Source organism: Vulpes vulpes, chromosome 3 (assembly GCF_048418805.1).
Source record: "Vulpes vulpes isolate BD-2025 chromosome 3, VulVul3, whole genome shotgun sequence".
Classification (NCBI taxonomy): Eukaryota; Metazoa; Chordata; class Mammalia; order Carnivora; family Canidae; genus Vulpes; species Vulpes vulpes.
The window spans coordinates 15,536,871-15,554,211 of NC_132782.1; the positions used below are offsets into that span (position 1 = coordinate 15,536,871).

The 17,341-nt window shown below is 35.2% G+C and overlaps 1 protein-coding gene across 6 annotated transcripts in view; it reads left to right on the top strand.

Annotated features, from left to right (window-relative positions):
- Positions 1 to 17,341, top strand: part of UBR3 (ubiquitin protein ligase E3 component n-recognin 3) — a 226,700-nt gene that overhangs the window by 190,296 nt on the left and 19,063 nt on the right. For all 6 annotated transcript variants that reach the window (XM_072751893.1, XM_072751891.1, XM_072751894.1 and 3 more), the window contains 3 exons: positions 10,937 to 11,061; positions 15,946 to 16,053; positions 16,172 to 16,297. In XM_072751893.1, coding sequence (XP_072607994.1) covers positions 10,937 to 11,061; positions 15,946 to 16,053; positions 16,172 to 16,297 — 359 coding nt within the window. The remainder of the gene's footprint in view (positions 1 to 10,936; positions 11,062 to 15,945; positions 16,054 to 16,171; positions 16,298 to 17,341) is intronic.

Genomic DNA, 17,341 nt, shown 5'->3' on the forward strand with positions numbered 1-17,341 from the left:
CAATCTTATTTATACCCCCTCCTATTCAATCCTCCCTCTTACCCTGGGTTATTTTAAAGCAACTCCCAGACATCCTATCATTTCATCTATGTAGTCTTTAGTATGTATCTCTAAAAGATAAAGATTTGTTCAATAAACATAATCACAATACTATAAGCCCACTTTTAAATGGGTAATTTTGCCTTAATATCATTAGATACCAAGTCAGTGTTCATGTTTCTGTAAGTTTCAGAAATGGTTTCTTATAGTTGGTTTATTTGACTTGGGATCCAAACAAAGTCTACACATTGAATTTGGTGGTTATTTCTCTTTTAACTCTATGGGTTTCCCCCCCTCCCCTTATATTTTATTCATTGAAGAATCTGGATCTTTTGTCTGTACTTTAATTGCATCCTCACGGCATCCTTTAATAATAGGTTCTATTCCCATGTGTTCCCTGCAAACAAACTGGCACCTAGATTCAGTTTCTTATTTCTTTTTATTTTTGCAAAAATACTTCATGGATGATGTAACATATTTTTCATCACAAGACAATTTCCAGGTTATCTCTCTTTTTGTAACATAGAGGCTGTTCATGGTTGCCTAGATTGTTTTGGTTGTTTTTGTTCTTTAAAGATCTTATTTTTAAGTAATCTCTACACCCAATGTAGAACTCACAACCCTGAGGTCGAGAGTTGCATGCTCTACTGACAGCCAGCAAGACACCCCTATTGAGTGCTTTTTTTTTTTTAGCATCCTCCAAAGATGATTGCTTTTTGTTTTTTAGTATTGTTATGATGCATAGGATTTTTTTTAAAGATTTAAATAATTTCTTTATTACAGAGAGATTGAGAGCCTGACATGGAACTCGATCCTAGGATCTGATATTATAATGTGAGCTGAAGGCAAACACTTAGCTGACTGAGCCACCAAGGCGCCCTTGAATGCATAGATTTTAATAAAGTTGATGTCTTTTATTCCCAGTGTAGAATAATAACTGTTTAAATACTTGTGTTTGGTTTGTGTTGGCTTATGTTCTGATCATATGATCCCAATCATCCCATGTGATTTGATAGCTTTTTCAGACCAAAGCTTTTTTGATTTGTGATTTAAGAGTTCATTAGTAGGAATCCGTGAATCTCCTAAAATGATATAGGAGATTTTTAAAAGATTTATTATATGTGTGTGTATATATATATATATATATATATATATATATATTTATTTATTTATTTATGAATGAGAGAGAGAGAGAGAGAAAGTGAGGCAGAGACAAGGAGGAGGGAGAAGCAGGCTCCATGCCAGGAGCCCGACATGGCACTTGATCCCAGGACTCCAGGATCGTGCCCTGGGCCAAAGGCAGGCGCTAAAACCATTGAGCCACCCTGGGATCCCCTGTATAGGAGATTTTTATATGTATATATGCAGTTTTTTCCCGAGAAGTTCCATAGCCCATAACCAGGTTTTCAAAAGGATTTTGACCCCTAAAGATGTGTTAGCTATAAATTCTCCTCAGGACTCCTAGTTATATACAGTAATGAGGAATCATAGTAAGGAAGTTGCTTTTGTGTAGTTGGAGAATCAGAAGAAGATTATAGTGAGATGAGAAATGGGAGGGCAATAAGAAAATGGCAGAGAGAACTGTCAAGAATGAATGTGGGGAAAGAGCACAAGCTATATGTGGATATAGTCAAAGGAGTTTTGTTTTTTAAAGATTGGAGAGTTTTGAGCATGTTTTAATGTTCGCCATTTCTCCATTATTTACTCCTGGTGTGGTACTCTTACCTTGTTACTTTCTCCTGAAAAACTTGCACTTAAATGGGCATTTTTTCCCCTTTCCCATAATAACTCATCTGTAGTTCTGTTTTGACACTTGTCTCGTTGTTATAATGGTAGATTTTCTTTTAATATCTCCTTCTCTAAGCTATCAGCTCCTCAAGAATTTGAATCATTTTACATATATCCCTAGTGCCTACTTGCTACATAATATGCTGTAAATGTTCATATAATGGATATGTTAAATATCCAATTGTCTTATTTTCTGGTAAATGGCGTATTTTCTGTTTTGAAATTCAAGAAAGTTATTGCTTTGGTTTAAATCTTTATATCTCATATTGTGATCATTTCTATATAATGTTCTTTGAGGATGTAGGCAGTTTATTAACCACAATTGCCATGAAGTATACCCAAGGGAACAGCTTTAACTACCTTATTAGTTGTTAGATGAACTTATAATCTTTTCTGAGTTCTGTTGATCAAGACAAAGAAAGTCTTATTAAACTATTTGGGTTCTTCACTCATCAAAGAGAAAATGGAGTTGAGCTTATTATGCAAAACATCACAAATTGATTTTTGTTGTAGACTAGACTTTTTCAAGAGAGTCAGAGCATGTGTAATTAGAAACTCAGATCATAAAAGAGAAGACTGAGAAGATTTGATATTTGTATGGATATGTGCAAAGAGCTTTATGGAGGCAGTGAAATAGTGTATCTTTACAGAAATTTTTCATGGTAATTTTAGGAAAACATTAAAATGTCTGATACCATCTTTAGATTGTATCTTTTTTACATGATTTTACCCTTAAGGTTTTATTATTTTACATATATTATACCTTGTCATAAAAGAAACTTGGAGCATTTTGTATTACCTTAACTCTAAAATAGTTTATGGGAAAGGAATTTCTGCAGACATCTGAATCCCGTTTGTCTTCTTGTTTTATCACTTACTCTAAGAATGGTACCTGCAAGCCAGCCAGTAAATTATCTTCCCAGAAGACTATAGATTTCTTGGATTACTTTTACAGAACCCAGCACAAATGCCATTGCATAGAGATGGTACTTACTAAATACTGAATTGTCTCATTTTTAAAATTTCTCATTATGTCTTCATGTATTACTCACTGAAGAAAATCTGGTTTACTCAGATTTTAATGATATCATTACAGAGTCAAGGGGTTGTCTCAGTTATGTCAGTACCCTTTGAACCATTCTTTGAACTATCCCTGTTTTTTAAAGATTTTATCTTGATGAAATTAAGTCAAATACAGGCAAAGATTTACACATGTTATCTATTTAAAATGTTTTAATTTAATGAGGTATGAAGTTCAAGATTTTTTAAAATGATGAACTGAATATAAATAACAAAACTGATGACTTCATGTTCTCAAATAGTATAATGAGGTAGATGTGGCACCTCTCCAAGATTTCAGAAGCTTCAGTTCACAGGGGTGCCTGAGTGGCTTAGTCAGCTGGGCATATGACTCTTGCATGCTCTTCAGTTCGTGATCTCAGGGTCAAGAAATCGAGCCCTGTGTCTGGCTGCATGCTGGGCTTAGAGCCTGCTTAAGATTCTCTCTCCCTCTTTCCCCTGCCCCTCCCCCCGAAAAAGAAACTTCAGTTCACAGACATTTGGAATAGGAAATAAGGAATATAATTTTCATTGTTGATTCTAAGGAAAAATTCACTTTTTAAAGAGCTCTAGGCTAACATATCTTCCATACTACACTCTTGTATTTTTTATGGTCAGTTTTTCATTATTGAGCAGCCTTTGCAGCACCATGGTCCCCCACCCCTTTTTCTTATCATGCAGTAGCACTATAAAGTTTATAGTCTGTGCCGTGGTGCACAGTCTGCTTGCACAGGCATTTCAAGGAAGTAATGATCTTCCTTTGTTCACCTTCAGGTGGTTTGGTAGTTAGGGTTCTGGTTTGGAGCTTTTAAAAAGCATATTGGCTGAGAGAGTAAATGTCCAATTTCCTTTTCCTTTTAAAATGTTGATAATTGGATTTGAAGGCTTTGTTCTCTTTTGCAACCTTAGAAAGTAACAACCTGTGGACCCAATGTACATCTTATGTGAGTGATAGCTTGTTTTCTTCCAAGTCCCTAAAAACCACTGATTTCACGTGGTAAGCATTTAGTAAATATTTGTTAGATAAATGAGTAAATGTGAGAACTTAAGCATAAGCTGTGACTTTAAACTGCCATTTGAAATACTTGAAAAATGATAATAATCAAGATAGATAAAATGACTGAAACCCAAACTAGTACTTTGCTACATTGAAAAGCTAAGATTATGCTTATAGTAGCTGTTATTTTCCTTAAATATATTACTTCTTGTTAAGCAAAAATATATATATATATGTATATATATATATATATGTATATATATATATATATATATATATATATACACACACACACACACACACACACAGTTTAAAATGAGAAGAAATTATATATGAGTGGTATTTCTGGGTAACATAAATGACTTCCTTCATTTTGTTGTGTATAGTAGACAAATTCTATAATGTTCATCATTCTATTAAGACATTCAGTTAAGTCATGAAATATTCTTTTCTCGACTTTGATGATACCATTGTATTCTGGTTCTCCTCCTATCTATTTTTCACTCATTTTCAATGCTCCTTTTCATTCATCTCTTCCTCTCACCATTCTTGGAGTTGTTCCTTAGTTCCTGCCCCTTCTCAGTTTTATTTTCTTTCCCATGACTTCTACTCACCTATTGTCTGATGATTCCCAAATCTCTAGCTCCAGGTGACAACCTCCTGGTGAGCTCCAGACCCAAGTTCTAATGCATACTACAAACAGCATATATAACATTAATTAATTTTCTCCCCCGTTCAAACTTGCCCTCTTTCTCTGTTTTAGTCGTTCCATTTTAGTCCTACCACTAAACTTTGTTGTACAGTGAGAGAGTACCATCATTCTGCCTCCAGAGGGCTACTGAATCCTGTCATTTTTAATATTTAAATCATTATTCTTCCTTAGTTCAGGTTGTCTAATTTCTCATTTGTGATATTTTTGCTGTCTGCTAATAGGTTGTCTTGCCTCTAGTCTTGCCTTGTTTCAGTCCCTTTCTCCCAAGAAGCAGTAGTGAATGTTTTAGATGAGTCGTGTTCTTTCTATCCATTCTGAAATACACTGTGTCTTTCATTTGGAGCACTTAGTCCCTTTACAATCAGTGATTATTGATAGATACAAATTTAGTGCCATTGTATTACCTGTAAAATTGGTGCTTTTGGAGATGCTCTCTGTTCCTTTCTAGTCTTTGATGCTTTAGTCTTTTACTTCGCCCCACTTGAAGAGTCCTGTTTAATATCTTCTCTTGCAGGGCTGGTTTAGTGGTAATTAATTCTTTTAGTTTTTGTTTGTCTGAAAAACTCTTATCTGTCCTTCTATTCTGAATGATGTAAAATTTATTGGTTACGTGTTTTTCCCACTCAGCATGTTGAATATATTCTGCCACTCTCTTCTGGCCTGCCAAGTTTCTTTGGACAGATCTGCTGTGAACCTGATCTGTCTTCCCTTGTAGGTTAAGGACTTTTTCCCCCTTGCTGCTTTCAGGATTCTTTCTTGTCTGTGTATTTTGTGAATTTTACTGTGATATGTCTTGGTGATGGCCACCTATTGTTGAATTTAATGGAAGTTCTCTGTGCTTCTTGGATTTCAATGTCTCTTTCCTTCCCCAGATTAGGAAAAGTTTTCAACTATAATTTGCTCAAATAAACTTTCCGCCCCTTTTTCTCTATCTTCATCTTCTGGGACTCCTATGATACTGTTATTACACTTTAAGGAGTTGCTGAGTTCCCTAAGTCTACATTTGTGATTCAGTACCTTTCTTTCCCTCTTCTTTTCAGTTTCATTATTTTCCATAATTTTATCTTCTATATCACTGATTGATTCCTCTGCTTTGTCCATCTTCATTGTCATGGGATCCATTCAGATTTACATCTCAGTTATAGCATTTTTAATTTTGGCCTGACTAGGTTTTAGTTCTTTTATCTCTGTAGTAAGGGATTCTCTAGTGTCTTCTATACTGTTCTTGAAGTCCAGCTAGTATCCTTATAATTGTTTCAAATTCTGGCTCAGACATCTTACTTATATCTGTTTTGGTTAAATCCCTGGCTATCACTTCTGTTTTTTCCTTTTGAGATGAATGCCTCCATCTTGTCATTTTGGTGGTCAAAATAAAATAAAATTAAAATAAAGAAGCTAGATCCAAGGTGCATTTTGGTCTGCTTATTAAGAGAACCTGGGAACCCTGGGTGGTGCAGCGGTTTAGCGCCTGCCTTTGGCCCAGGGCGCGATCCTGGAGACCCGGGATCGAATCCCATGTCGGGCTCCCGGTGCATGGAGCCTGCTTCTCCCTCTGCCTGTGTCTCTACCTCTCTCTCTCTTTCTCTCTCTCTGCGTGTGACTATCATAAATAAATTTAAAAAAAAATTAAAAAAAAAAAAGAGAACCTTAAACTAAAAAATAAATTAATTGCTTTTTCTATCTCAAAAACAAAAAAGAAAACCAAAAACCCCAAAGGAAATTAGATCTGGTTTCCTCTAAAGCTGAAACTTTATAGCACTCTATGATCGGTAGACTTGCTACAGACAAGGGATTTGTGCTGGTCTTCTGGGGGAGGGGCCTGCTGCTCTGATTTTCAGGTAGACTTCCCCGTAGAGATGCACCTACAGGGTGGAGGGGGGCAGGGTTTGGTGTAAGCAGCTCTGACTTCCATTTGATAGTGCTTTTTATTTACTGAAGTTGGTCAGTGTTGATGGGGAGCAGGATGGGAAGGGGAATTGCTTCAACCCACTCTCTTGCCTCACGACTGGGAGCTCATGGCCACCACTCCTCAGGAAGCCCTCCCAGACGAGCAAATGGTCACCTGTCCTATTTCCCCAGCTTCAGTCCCCTGCCTTTACCCTGTCTGTGTCTGAACTGTCCATCTGGTACAGTACCCCTGTATTTTGTCTCAGGCATGGCTAGGTTTCAAAACTCCAAACTTCAGGGGCACCTGTGGTTGGACCTGCACTGATTCTCTGGGGGAGGATCTCACTGCACTGTGGCCAGGGCCAGCTGGGCCCAGAAAATGGTCATGTGGCTGCACAGCAATTTGGAGATTATGGTAAATAATAGCACAAAGTTGCTGCTAAGGTTTGCTATCCTCAGCTGGCTTCTTTGTTCTTATGCTGGTGAAGAGGCCAGTTCAATGGCACCTGCCGGGTCTTTTGCCCCAGAGAGGCCATATCACCACTACCAAATGCACTCCAAGCAGGGGAACTGTTTCTCTCTAATGGGACCCAGGGCTCCTCAGACCATACTGCCGCTCCCCGATCTCTACCCTTCTTCCCCACAGGAGCACCACTAAGGCCACCAGGTATGACCCTGGCATGGCGCTGACCTTTGAAACTTCAGACTCTACATTCCACTGTTTATAAAAAATTGCAGTTTTTAAACCTTCTCCTTTTCCCAGTCAGTGATTTTGGGGAAGAATTTTCTGGTGCAATCCCCTGTATGTGTTTTTCCTCTTTTTTTTCACTCTTTCTCTCTCTCTCCCTGTCAATCTCACTCCTCTCTCTGAGATCAGGGTTCCCTCCCCTCTGCAGCTCCCATGAGTTTTTTCTCTCCCAAATCAATTCTCTGCAGCTCCTACCTTCCATGAGGTGGCTGTTTTTCTTCTTGTAGACCTGCAGCTTTCTCTCAGTCCTCAGATCAATTTTTTGGGTATTCTGAATGATTTGATATTTATCTAGCTGTTTTTGAGGGAAGAGGAAAGCTTAGGGTCACCCTACTCCTCTACCATCTTAACACCCTATACCAACAGTGAATATTTTAAAATGCAGATCTGATATTTTTAGTCTCAAAGTTCTCCAGTGGCTTAAAGTTCTCCAGTGGCTTCTCATTGGCCAGTCTAGGTGCTATAAATACAATGCCTATAAATAAACAAGTAACATAAATACTAATATTAATAACAGAAATTTACTGATTGCCATTGCTATTTACTATTTTAAGCATTTAAGTATAAACCTTTTATCACTTAATCCTTTTAAGGTAGGTGAGATTATTATCTCCATTAAATTGATGAGGAAACAAAAGCAAGAATGTATTACTAACCTGCCTCAGATCTAAAGAGTCAGAATTTAGATCTAGACAATTTGGCTTCATAGCCTAAGTCTATTGTTTTTTTGTTTTTTGTTTTTAGTCTATTGTTAATAATAATGTTATTTATTGACTCCTTGTGAAACAGCCTTTGGTTTGATATAATCAGGAGTGGGAGACTGACAATTCTCTAGAATGTATGCTTGGCTGAAGAGGACAGTTATCACTCAGCTCCAGATCACTGTTGGCATGTAAGAATATAAGCCCAGGATTGTCAGATCTTCCTGTTTTTTTGAGAATAAGGGGAATTCTGGGATTTTATAAGAAATATACTATAATTAAATGTTAGTTACTAAAAACTAAACAGGGTAAAGGTAAAACAAACATCTCTGTAAGCTGCAGTTAGGTAGCCTATAGGTCACAACCTTTTATCTTTAGCATGAATATTGCTTTTTGAGCTTCATCTCTCAAAAATCACTACTTGATTCTAGTTACAATGGACAATTTATAGTTCTTGTAAACCTTTGGCTTTTTCTGTGCTCTCATAAAAATGGCTTCATCGGCCTAGAATCCCCCTTTCTTTCCTTTCCCTGCCATTGCCTTCCTCATTAAGGCTTTGTCATTCAAGACTTAACTTTCCTGCTTGGTACAGGAGGCTTTATTTTTTATTTTTTTCATGTCCTGCCCTTTATCTTCATTAGTTCATCCTCTTATCTTCTACCAGTATACCACATGCATATATCTAGCCATCTGTCTCTCTCTTTCTGTCTACACAGATTATAAGTTTTTATTGTCTGTATCCTGGCATATGGTAACCACATAGGTGTTAGGACATTTAGAAAATCATTTAGAGCTAGCTTATAAGCACAGAAGAACACTGATGGACTCACATTATCAAACTTTAACAGTTGAGAGTAGTCTTGGGAATTACCAGAACCAGGGCTTTGGATGCTGGCAGGGTGTTTGCCATCTTGGATCTCTCCTCTCTGTGGATCTGCTTCATTCAGTGTTACTTTAGACAGTCTCTGCCGTAAACCAAGGAGGATGACCTCTGACACTTCCAGACTTATATCTTTACCTCCATTAGAAAAATCCCAGATAGGTACTCTGACTAGCTCAGCTATGTCAAGTTCCCACCCCAGCCCATCAACATGAGGAAGAGATGGTGCTCACGTGTGTATGCATGTACACACCCACTCACTCACTTTAGACTCAGGAAAGATTTTCTTTTTTTTTTTTTAATTTTTTTTTTAAATTTTATTTATTTATGATAGGCACACAGTGAGAGAGAGAGAAGCAGAGACATAGGCAGAGGGAGAAGCAGGCTCCATGCACCGGGAGCCTGACGTGGGATTCGATCCCGGGTCTCCAGGATCGCGCCCCGGGCCAAAGGCAGGCGCCAAACCGCTGCGCCACCCAGGGATCCCAGGAAAGATTTTCCTTAGGAAGTGACCTTAAGGTGTCATCTAATTTAAGAGTTAACCAGGTTATCAGGAAGGAAAGAATGTTGCAACTTGTACAAAGATCCAGTAGAAGGATGCCAAATATTTCCTTTAGAAATATCAGTCTGCCTGTAATAGAAAGAAAGAAAGAAAGAAAGAAAGAAAGAAAGAAAGAAAGAAAGAAAGAAAGAAAGAAAAAGAGAAAAGGTTGCAAGAGGCTAAGAGGTGATGCACATAAATCACTCACTGTGGAGGAAAGAATTAACATAGAAGGCCTGACTTAACTTTTGAAAGGCCTTGACAGGCATTTGGGAACTTTGTTTTGGGGCGGGTCTCCACAATTTCCCCCCGTCCACAGAACTGATGAGAGTGGCTCACTCTGTCTAAACTGTACAAACAATGATTTATGCTGAACACACCTGCTTTCCTCCTGGGAGTTTAGGACTTTGCTATGTGCTAGGTAGAGGGTGCCTATGTGACCTAACCTCAATAAAAACCTTGGGCACTGAATTTCTTAATGAACTTACCTGACATGAGTTTCTCACATGCTTTTACAATTTGTTAGAGGAATTAAGCATGCTCTGTGTTATTCTACTGGTAGAGAACTCTGGAAGTTTCACCTGGATTATGCCCAATGTGCCTTTTGCCTTCTATGATTTTACCTTATATCTCTTGCTGTAATAATAAATCATAGGACTATAGTGTAAGTCTTGTGAGTCCTCCTGGTGAATCATCAGCTTGGAAGTGGTCTCAGGGACCCCCAACACAACTAATTAAGCTGTTGTAGGCAAGAAAGGACAGAAGCATGGTCCGGGATGTTGGAACTGACTTGAGATAGTTATACTGAATCTGCAATAAAATAATCTATATGGATTCAAGTTCAGACCTGGGTGCTTTGTATCAGAGGCACTTCCTTTTGAAGCTCAGATGTCCATTGAGACTGTTATGAAGATTAAATGAGACATTTGAGGAAATTTTCTAAGCTATTAGATCAGTTTAAATATTAATTATGATTTTTAAGCTACCACTTATGAAGTATCTAATATGTGCTAGAAGTATCAGATATGTGCTAGAAGCTACCAGGCATTTTATTTTATGTACTGTTACTACTATTTTTGCATTATTATAGTTTTAAATCAAATTTTCAAACTCAATTGGAGTGCCTAAAATATTAGTATTTCTTTTTTTTAACTTTAGAAGTTCTATATTATATATTATATTCTTTATAAGGTTCATATCACACTGAAGTAGATGAAGTGTTGGTTTTAAACACTGGCTCCTAGATGTTGTTGTTAAGCACATAATGTCCAGTAAGGGGATTTGCCAACATTACACAACTATTCCAAGATTGAGTGGCATTAGCACTCTGGTCTTTTAAAACAGAGCACACATTATGCTGTGCTAACTGCCTCTCATTTATATGTTCTGTGGATGAATAATAGAATTTTGCTTTCATGATTTCAGGTCCATTGGGTAGCAAATATAATACTACATTATAATCTCATTTTTTTAAACTACTTAAATGTTGAACAAAAACCAATAACATGTTCAAGGAAAGGTATATATATTGTGCACAAAATATTTAGCTTCCAAAGAAATAATGATCTTCTCTTTCTCTTACAGACCACTTCACCTGCATTGTGAAGGTGCTTTTTACCCTACTATACACACAAGCTCTTGTGGCACTTTCAGTTAAATGCAATGAGGAAGATAGGTCGGCCTGGAAACACACAGGAGCTCTCAAAAAGGTTAGTGTCTTGTCTGAATTTATTTATTAGTTCGGTGAACTCCTTTAAGTTGGGGATATGAGTGAATGAGATTAGGTGTTTGAAAGGCAAAATGACGCACCTTTAGGTTAAAAAAGTTAAAAATGTTGAAATGGAGCACCTTTAGGTTAAAAAAGTTAAAAATGTTTCCTTGATAAATAAGGTCTTCTGCATCTACCTCTAAACCTTGACCTTTTTCCCTTTTTGTTTGAGCAGTTTTATTTTGCCTTTGCTTGCAAACCTTAAACTTAGAAAAGTTATAAAAAAAAAAAAAGAAAAGTTATAAAATTTGTGCCAACAACAGTGAGCAAGTAATAAAATATCTACAGACTTACCTATTTTACTTGTCATATTTTCTTCTCCTTGCTCCTATTTCCAGTCCATCCAAAGATGGCTTTTGACTCATCACTTATGAGTTTAAAAATCCTAGCCTTTTCTTAATTATTATTCTTTAAATAAAAAAAATAGAAAAGTGGGACACCCAGGGGGCTCAGTCAGTTAAGCATTTTGACATAGGTCATGATCTCAGGGTTGTGGGATTAAGCCCTGGGTTGGGCTCCATTCTGGGCTTGGAGTCTGCTTAAGATTCTGTCGCTCTCTCCCTGCTCTTCCCTCCTCCCCTCTTAAAAAAAAAAATACATAAGTTCTTAGCAAATTTAAAGTTTTCCAGTTAAAATTACATAAATAATTTGGAAAAATTGTGCAAGTTTAGTTAAACCTAAGTATTTTCAGTGACTTCGGAACAAAAATGATACTATAGAACCAAAGAACTGAGTTAGATGGTTTGGCTGAGAGGTAGGTAAAATAAATTACTTCTGTGTTTTATTTGGGGAAGTTGGTAGGAAAAAATAGTAACTGTGGTATTAATTGAACCTATTGATTGATTTATAGAGTCTTGAGGAGGTTTTGAACCTTAATGAAAAGTTTGTATTAAAATCATATCTACTTATGTTGGTAAATTGAACACCAATAAAAAATAAATTTATTAAAAAAATAAAAATAAAATCATATCTACTTATATCAAAAGAGAGAGAAGCAATTATAAATACATGAAATCTAGTCAATATAATCTTCACTTTTATCACTAGTTTACTCCCAAACCATGAATATGTGTACAAAAATTTAATATAGTATCATCACCAAGTTCATTATGTTTTAATTAGGAATATTAGTTGTTGGCCTGAATACCAGGCTGAGCTCCTGCCACTAAATAGCTCATTCTTGGATAATTTTGCTTTCTGCAATTATCTTTCTTTTTTCTAAATACGCTTTTCATATCTCTGCACTATGATCTGATATTTGGATTGTTAATATTCAAATCAGGTATATTCGATTTCTATGCTGTGTTATTGTTTAAATATATTTCCTTAATAAGATGTCTAAACAGTACACTAATTTAAAACATTTTCTGATATAATTTAGGTCTAAATCTATTCATCTGGTTTTTGCTAAAATGAAACCTAATAACAGAAAATCAGACAATTGTAAATCTATGATGGAACTAATTTCGGTAACTGTTCTGTCAATTTTCTTTCTCAATTTGATAATTGTTAGCTATTTTTAAAAGTAGTTAATGAAACATTTAATGTAAGGCAGATTCTTATCAGAACCTGTATTAGAAGGTTATAGCCATATAAATTGCTTTTAGTGAATGGAAACAAAAAAATTATGGTATTCTGTTGGTTGGTTTGCCACATGTTGCTAGCTTATTCTGTAATAAACTGAAACATTTAGATATATAGCAGATTATAAATAATAGCAACAAAATTTATAAGTAATGAAATAAGTCATTGTGATTTTTGTAACTATTCTGCATCATTCATTCCTCTTCTTTTTCCTTCCTTCTTCCTTTACTTCTTCCTTCTTTCCCTCACCCCCTTCTTCTTTCCTTACTGCATTGAGTCTCACTTACTCATTCCATCCCTCATTTTCTTATCCTCAAATATGACAGTTCCAATGAAAACAGATTTTTTGCCAGCCCTAATCTGGTCCAGGGCAATAAAAATACAGGTATTACATATTTGTAAAGGAAAATGAGGCTTAGTTATGCTAGAAAAATCATTATTACAGTTGGTATAAGTTGTGTTCTTTTGGTTAGTGGAATTTCTATTAAAAGACTGTACCAGTATTTCATAACCTGAGGTCCTATCCTTTCCTTTTCCTTTTCCTTTTCCTTTCCTTTTTCATTTTGTATTTTGTTTTGTTTTGTTTTGTTTTGTTTTGTTTTGTTTTGTTTTGGAGTAGGACCATAGCATCCAACATATATTCAAAGGGCCTGTCACCCCCCAAATTTGAAGAACTACTATTACTTAGATAAAGCATCTGCCCCACACATAACTGTTGAATCTCTCAACCCCTGATCCTTTTCTTTATTTAACCCACATACCTTTGCCATCTCTCCCATTAGATTCTTTTGATCTTGATTCTAGGTCTTTCATCCATGGTCTTAGAAATCCTCTTCTTAAGCTTTACAACCCTACTTGTAAAATTCAAATAGTGCTTACATAAAAATATGCTTTCCTGAGACTTCTTACATATGAAATAAAATTATTTTCTTATCTAATAAATCTTCTCATCAGAAGTTCTCCATACAAGAGTGAATATTACATTATATTTGCTTTCTGATCTGATATAGTACCTGCCATGTATAAAAGAAGTGCTTAAGATATGTTTTGGTAATAATGACTTAAAAGCTGATTATCACTCAGTAACTTACTTGAATGATCTGAACATCATTTGTTTTTATTGAAGGGTATTTTCCCCATAAATTAGAAAGTATTATAACTTGAAATACTTTGCTGTTGTTATACTCTGTAAATCTTTTACTCAAGGGTATATTGAATTCAGGAAGCTTTTAGGCTGAATTGTATATTTTCAGAAACCTTAATATATCACATTGATTAATAAGCAGCAAAATCATGGTAATATTTTCTCTTGAGTCTTCTGCATTTTGAGTTTAAGTGAACTCTGCCTATTTAAAAACTACTCTGATTAAATTAATTTTGGAAACATAATGTGTTGTTGTTTTGATATTTAGTAGGATATTGATTTTTGTTGATTGGCAGGTGATCATCCTTTTGGCTAATTAGTCAAGGGTAGAGAGGGTCACCTGATTAAAGAGTGCACTTGTAGAGTCAGGGCTGTTTTTGTAGTTTAGAATCAGGACATGATAACACAATATAGTGAAATAGCTGAATGATATGACAGAAAGCAGAGGAGTAATTTAAAAATAATGCAAAGAATTGATTATCTATACAAGTTCCAAGGTCAAAAACTCCAACATTACCAAAATAAATTCTATCAGTACCTATTTATTGCTCAGATTTTTGTTATGCAAAAGGATACATATAAAATACAAAGTATAATTCCTGACACTTTGGAATTTAGGCTGTAGGTGAAAAGAACACAACAACACATGAGAAACAATGGAAAGACTAAGTATCATCAAATAACAAGCTTTGTAGTCCAGCTGATTCATGCTTATCAGACTGTCAGGATAACGTATATCCCATAGTGTTTACTCAAGTTTTATATTTTGCTATTTAAAAAGTATAGTTAATAGAATAAATGCTGTCATAGCAAAGTTATTACTTTAGCCCAGTTTACACTTCACGGAACCTCTAATACCTCAGTGAATATAAAAAGAGGCACATTTGTTTATGTGTAAAAGACACATTGACAGGGGTGCCTGGATGGCTCAGTAGGTTAAGCATCTGACTCCTGATTCGGCTCTGGTCATGATCTCAGAGTTGTGAGATCAAATCCTGTGTTGGGGCTCCCATGTTGGGCTTGGAACTTGCTTAAGACTCTCTCCCTTTCCCTCTGCCCCTCCCCCAACCCCACCCCACTGCATATGTTCTCTTTCTTTCTCTCGCTTAAAACAAGAAAACCTTATTGACATAAATTTGAATTTATAAATAGCCATTATTTTCCCTTTCTTATAAAAATATAGCATCATTAAGCTTAATTTATAAATTGTTACTTAATATATCTATACATTCTTTAATAAACATATTGTTCTCTATTATTTTTACATTAAATTGTCTTAAATCCTATTCAGGGAATTGTAAAAGAAAAAAATTGTGGTCTGTGTTTCTATTTCATGCATGTATGATTTTATCATTATAATGAATGTATGTATATACTGCTTCTATTGGCACTTTCACATCATATTATGAACATTATTTCATACAACTCAAATTTGTCATATTCGCTGCCTATAAAATATTCTGTTGAGTTGATATGGCATAATTTCGGTAACTGCTTCACTTCTGTTGGTTGTTTCTAGTTTTTCATTATTATAGTGATGCACTGAATGTCTTGGGTGTATAGTTATCTTTTTCTTTTAGATAATTTCCCTAGGAAGAATTTCCAGGATAGAAATCACTGGGTCAAAGATATGATTTATATATGTTCATTTACACATACATTATGTCATTTACATCTGTCTTTTAAAGAAGTATTGGAGGGATCCCTGGGTGGCTCAGCGGTTTAGTGCCTGCCTTTGGCCCAGGATGCGATCCGGGAGTCCCAGGATCGAGTCCCATGTTGGGCTCCCGGCATGGAGCCTGCTTCTCCCTCCTCCTGTGTCTCTGCCTCTCTCTCTCTCTCTCTCTCTCTCTCTTCTCTCTCTCTCTCATAAATAAATAAATCTTAAAATAAAATAAAGAAGTATTGGAATAGTTTTAATGACATACCCAGTTTCATAGAGAATCCAGGGGTGTACTATTAACAGATTTTGAGGAATTGAAGTTTACATGTGTGAAAAAAATGTAGTCACAATTATACCTCTAATTATTAAAAAGTATTCTTTCCAATGTAATTTTTTCAGTGACCGATGGAACTAATTTTTAAATTTTTTCCCAGAATACATGTGATACTGAAAAGTCTTATGAAGTGTTACTGAGCTTTGTGATAAGTGAACTCTCTAAAGGAAAGTTATACCATGAAGAAGGAACTCAGGAATCTGCAATGGTATGTTCCAGATATAGTAATTTGTTAAAAATTTAGGTATTATTGCCATTATGAATATAATTTTTAAACTATATCTATTATAGAATGAATTGTTGAGATTCTCTTTTTTTAACTTTAGGTTAGCCCTATTTCTTGGTCTCCTGAATCCATGGAAAAATACTTACAGGACTTCTGTTTACCTTTCCTCAGAATCACCAGCCTTCTTCAGCATCATCTTTTTGGGGAAGATTTACCTAGCTGCCAGGTATAATTTGTGGTAGAGAATAGGAAGTCTTGGTTTACAGTTAATTTTTTGAAATATACTGACAAATAGTAAAATATTTATATGTATACAGAACTGTCATGCAGGTATATGTTAGTCTAACTCAAAGGAATAAACATTTAGAATATTTACTGTTGTTTTTTTGTATTTGCTAGCATCTACTCACTTTTATGATATTACTAATATTTAATATTTGAGCATTTTTGTATGAGATCAATGCTAATAAATGCCCAGTACTTGAGCAGGATCAGTTTTCATACGGATACATTTATCATTATTTTTATCATATTGATATATTAATCACTGATCATTATCTGCTTTTACTATCCTATTAAAAGTTATGTTGTCAGAAAGCTGGTTATCTGAAGACATGATGGCATTTATATAATTTTAGGACAGGAAAATGTTCAGTTTGTAAACAGTTATGTTAAAAATTTGGATGCATGAATTATCACTGGTTTAATCTATTTCATAAAACTAAGTTGATGTGAGTAGGCAAGAAAGTGACAGAGTAGAGAACCAGAAGGTAAGTAAACCAAACTGCTTATAGGATTATAATCCTGACATTATCTGTCATCTGTTTCCAGGGAATTCGATATGGAAATTAAGACATTTATCATATATATATGGTCTTCAAAGCCTGCAGTATATCAGAATTAAGCAGTTGATTGTTCTTTTTTTAAGTAATTGATCATTACATTAAATAGTTTAGATTCTTTGGTGTTTTTTTTTTTCAAGTGATTCAAGATAAACTCTGCACATTTGTCCTCAGACATTTAAAGTATATGGATATTGAATAAATTTTAAATGTTCATCCACTAGATAATTTTCTTTCATAGTTATTTATTTTAAAATTTCACCTTAAAAGTATTTCCTCTGACATATAGTAGTTTCCCTTATCTGCAGGGGATATGTTTTAAAACCCCCAGTGGATGCCTAAAACTAGTGCTTGTATTGAACTCTGTATATACTAGGTTTTTTTCCTATGGAAAAAGGATACCTATGATAAAGTTTAATTTATAAATT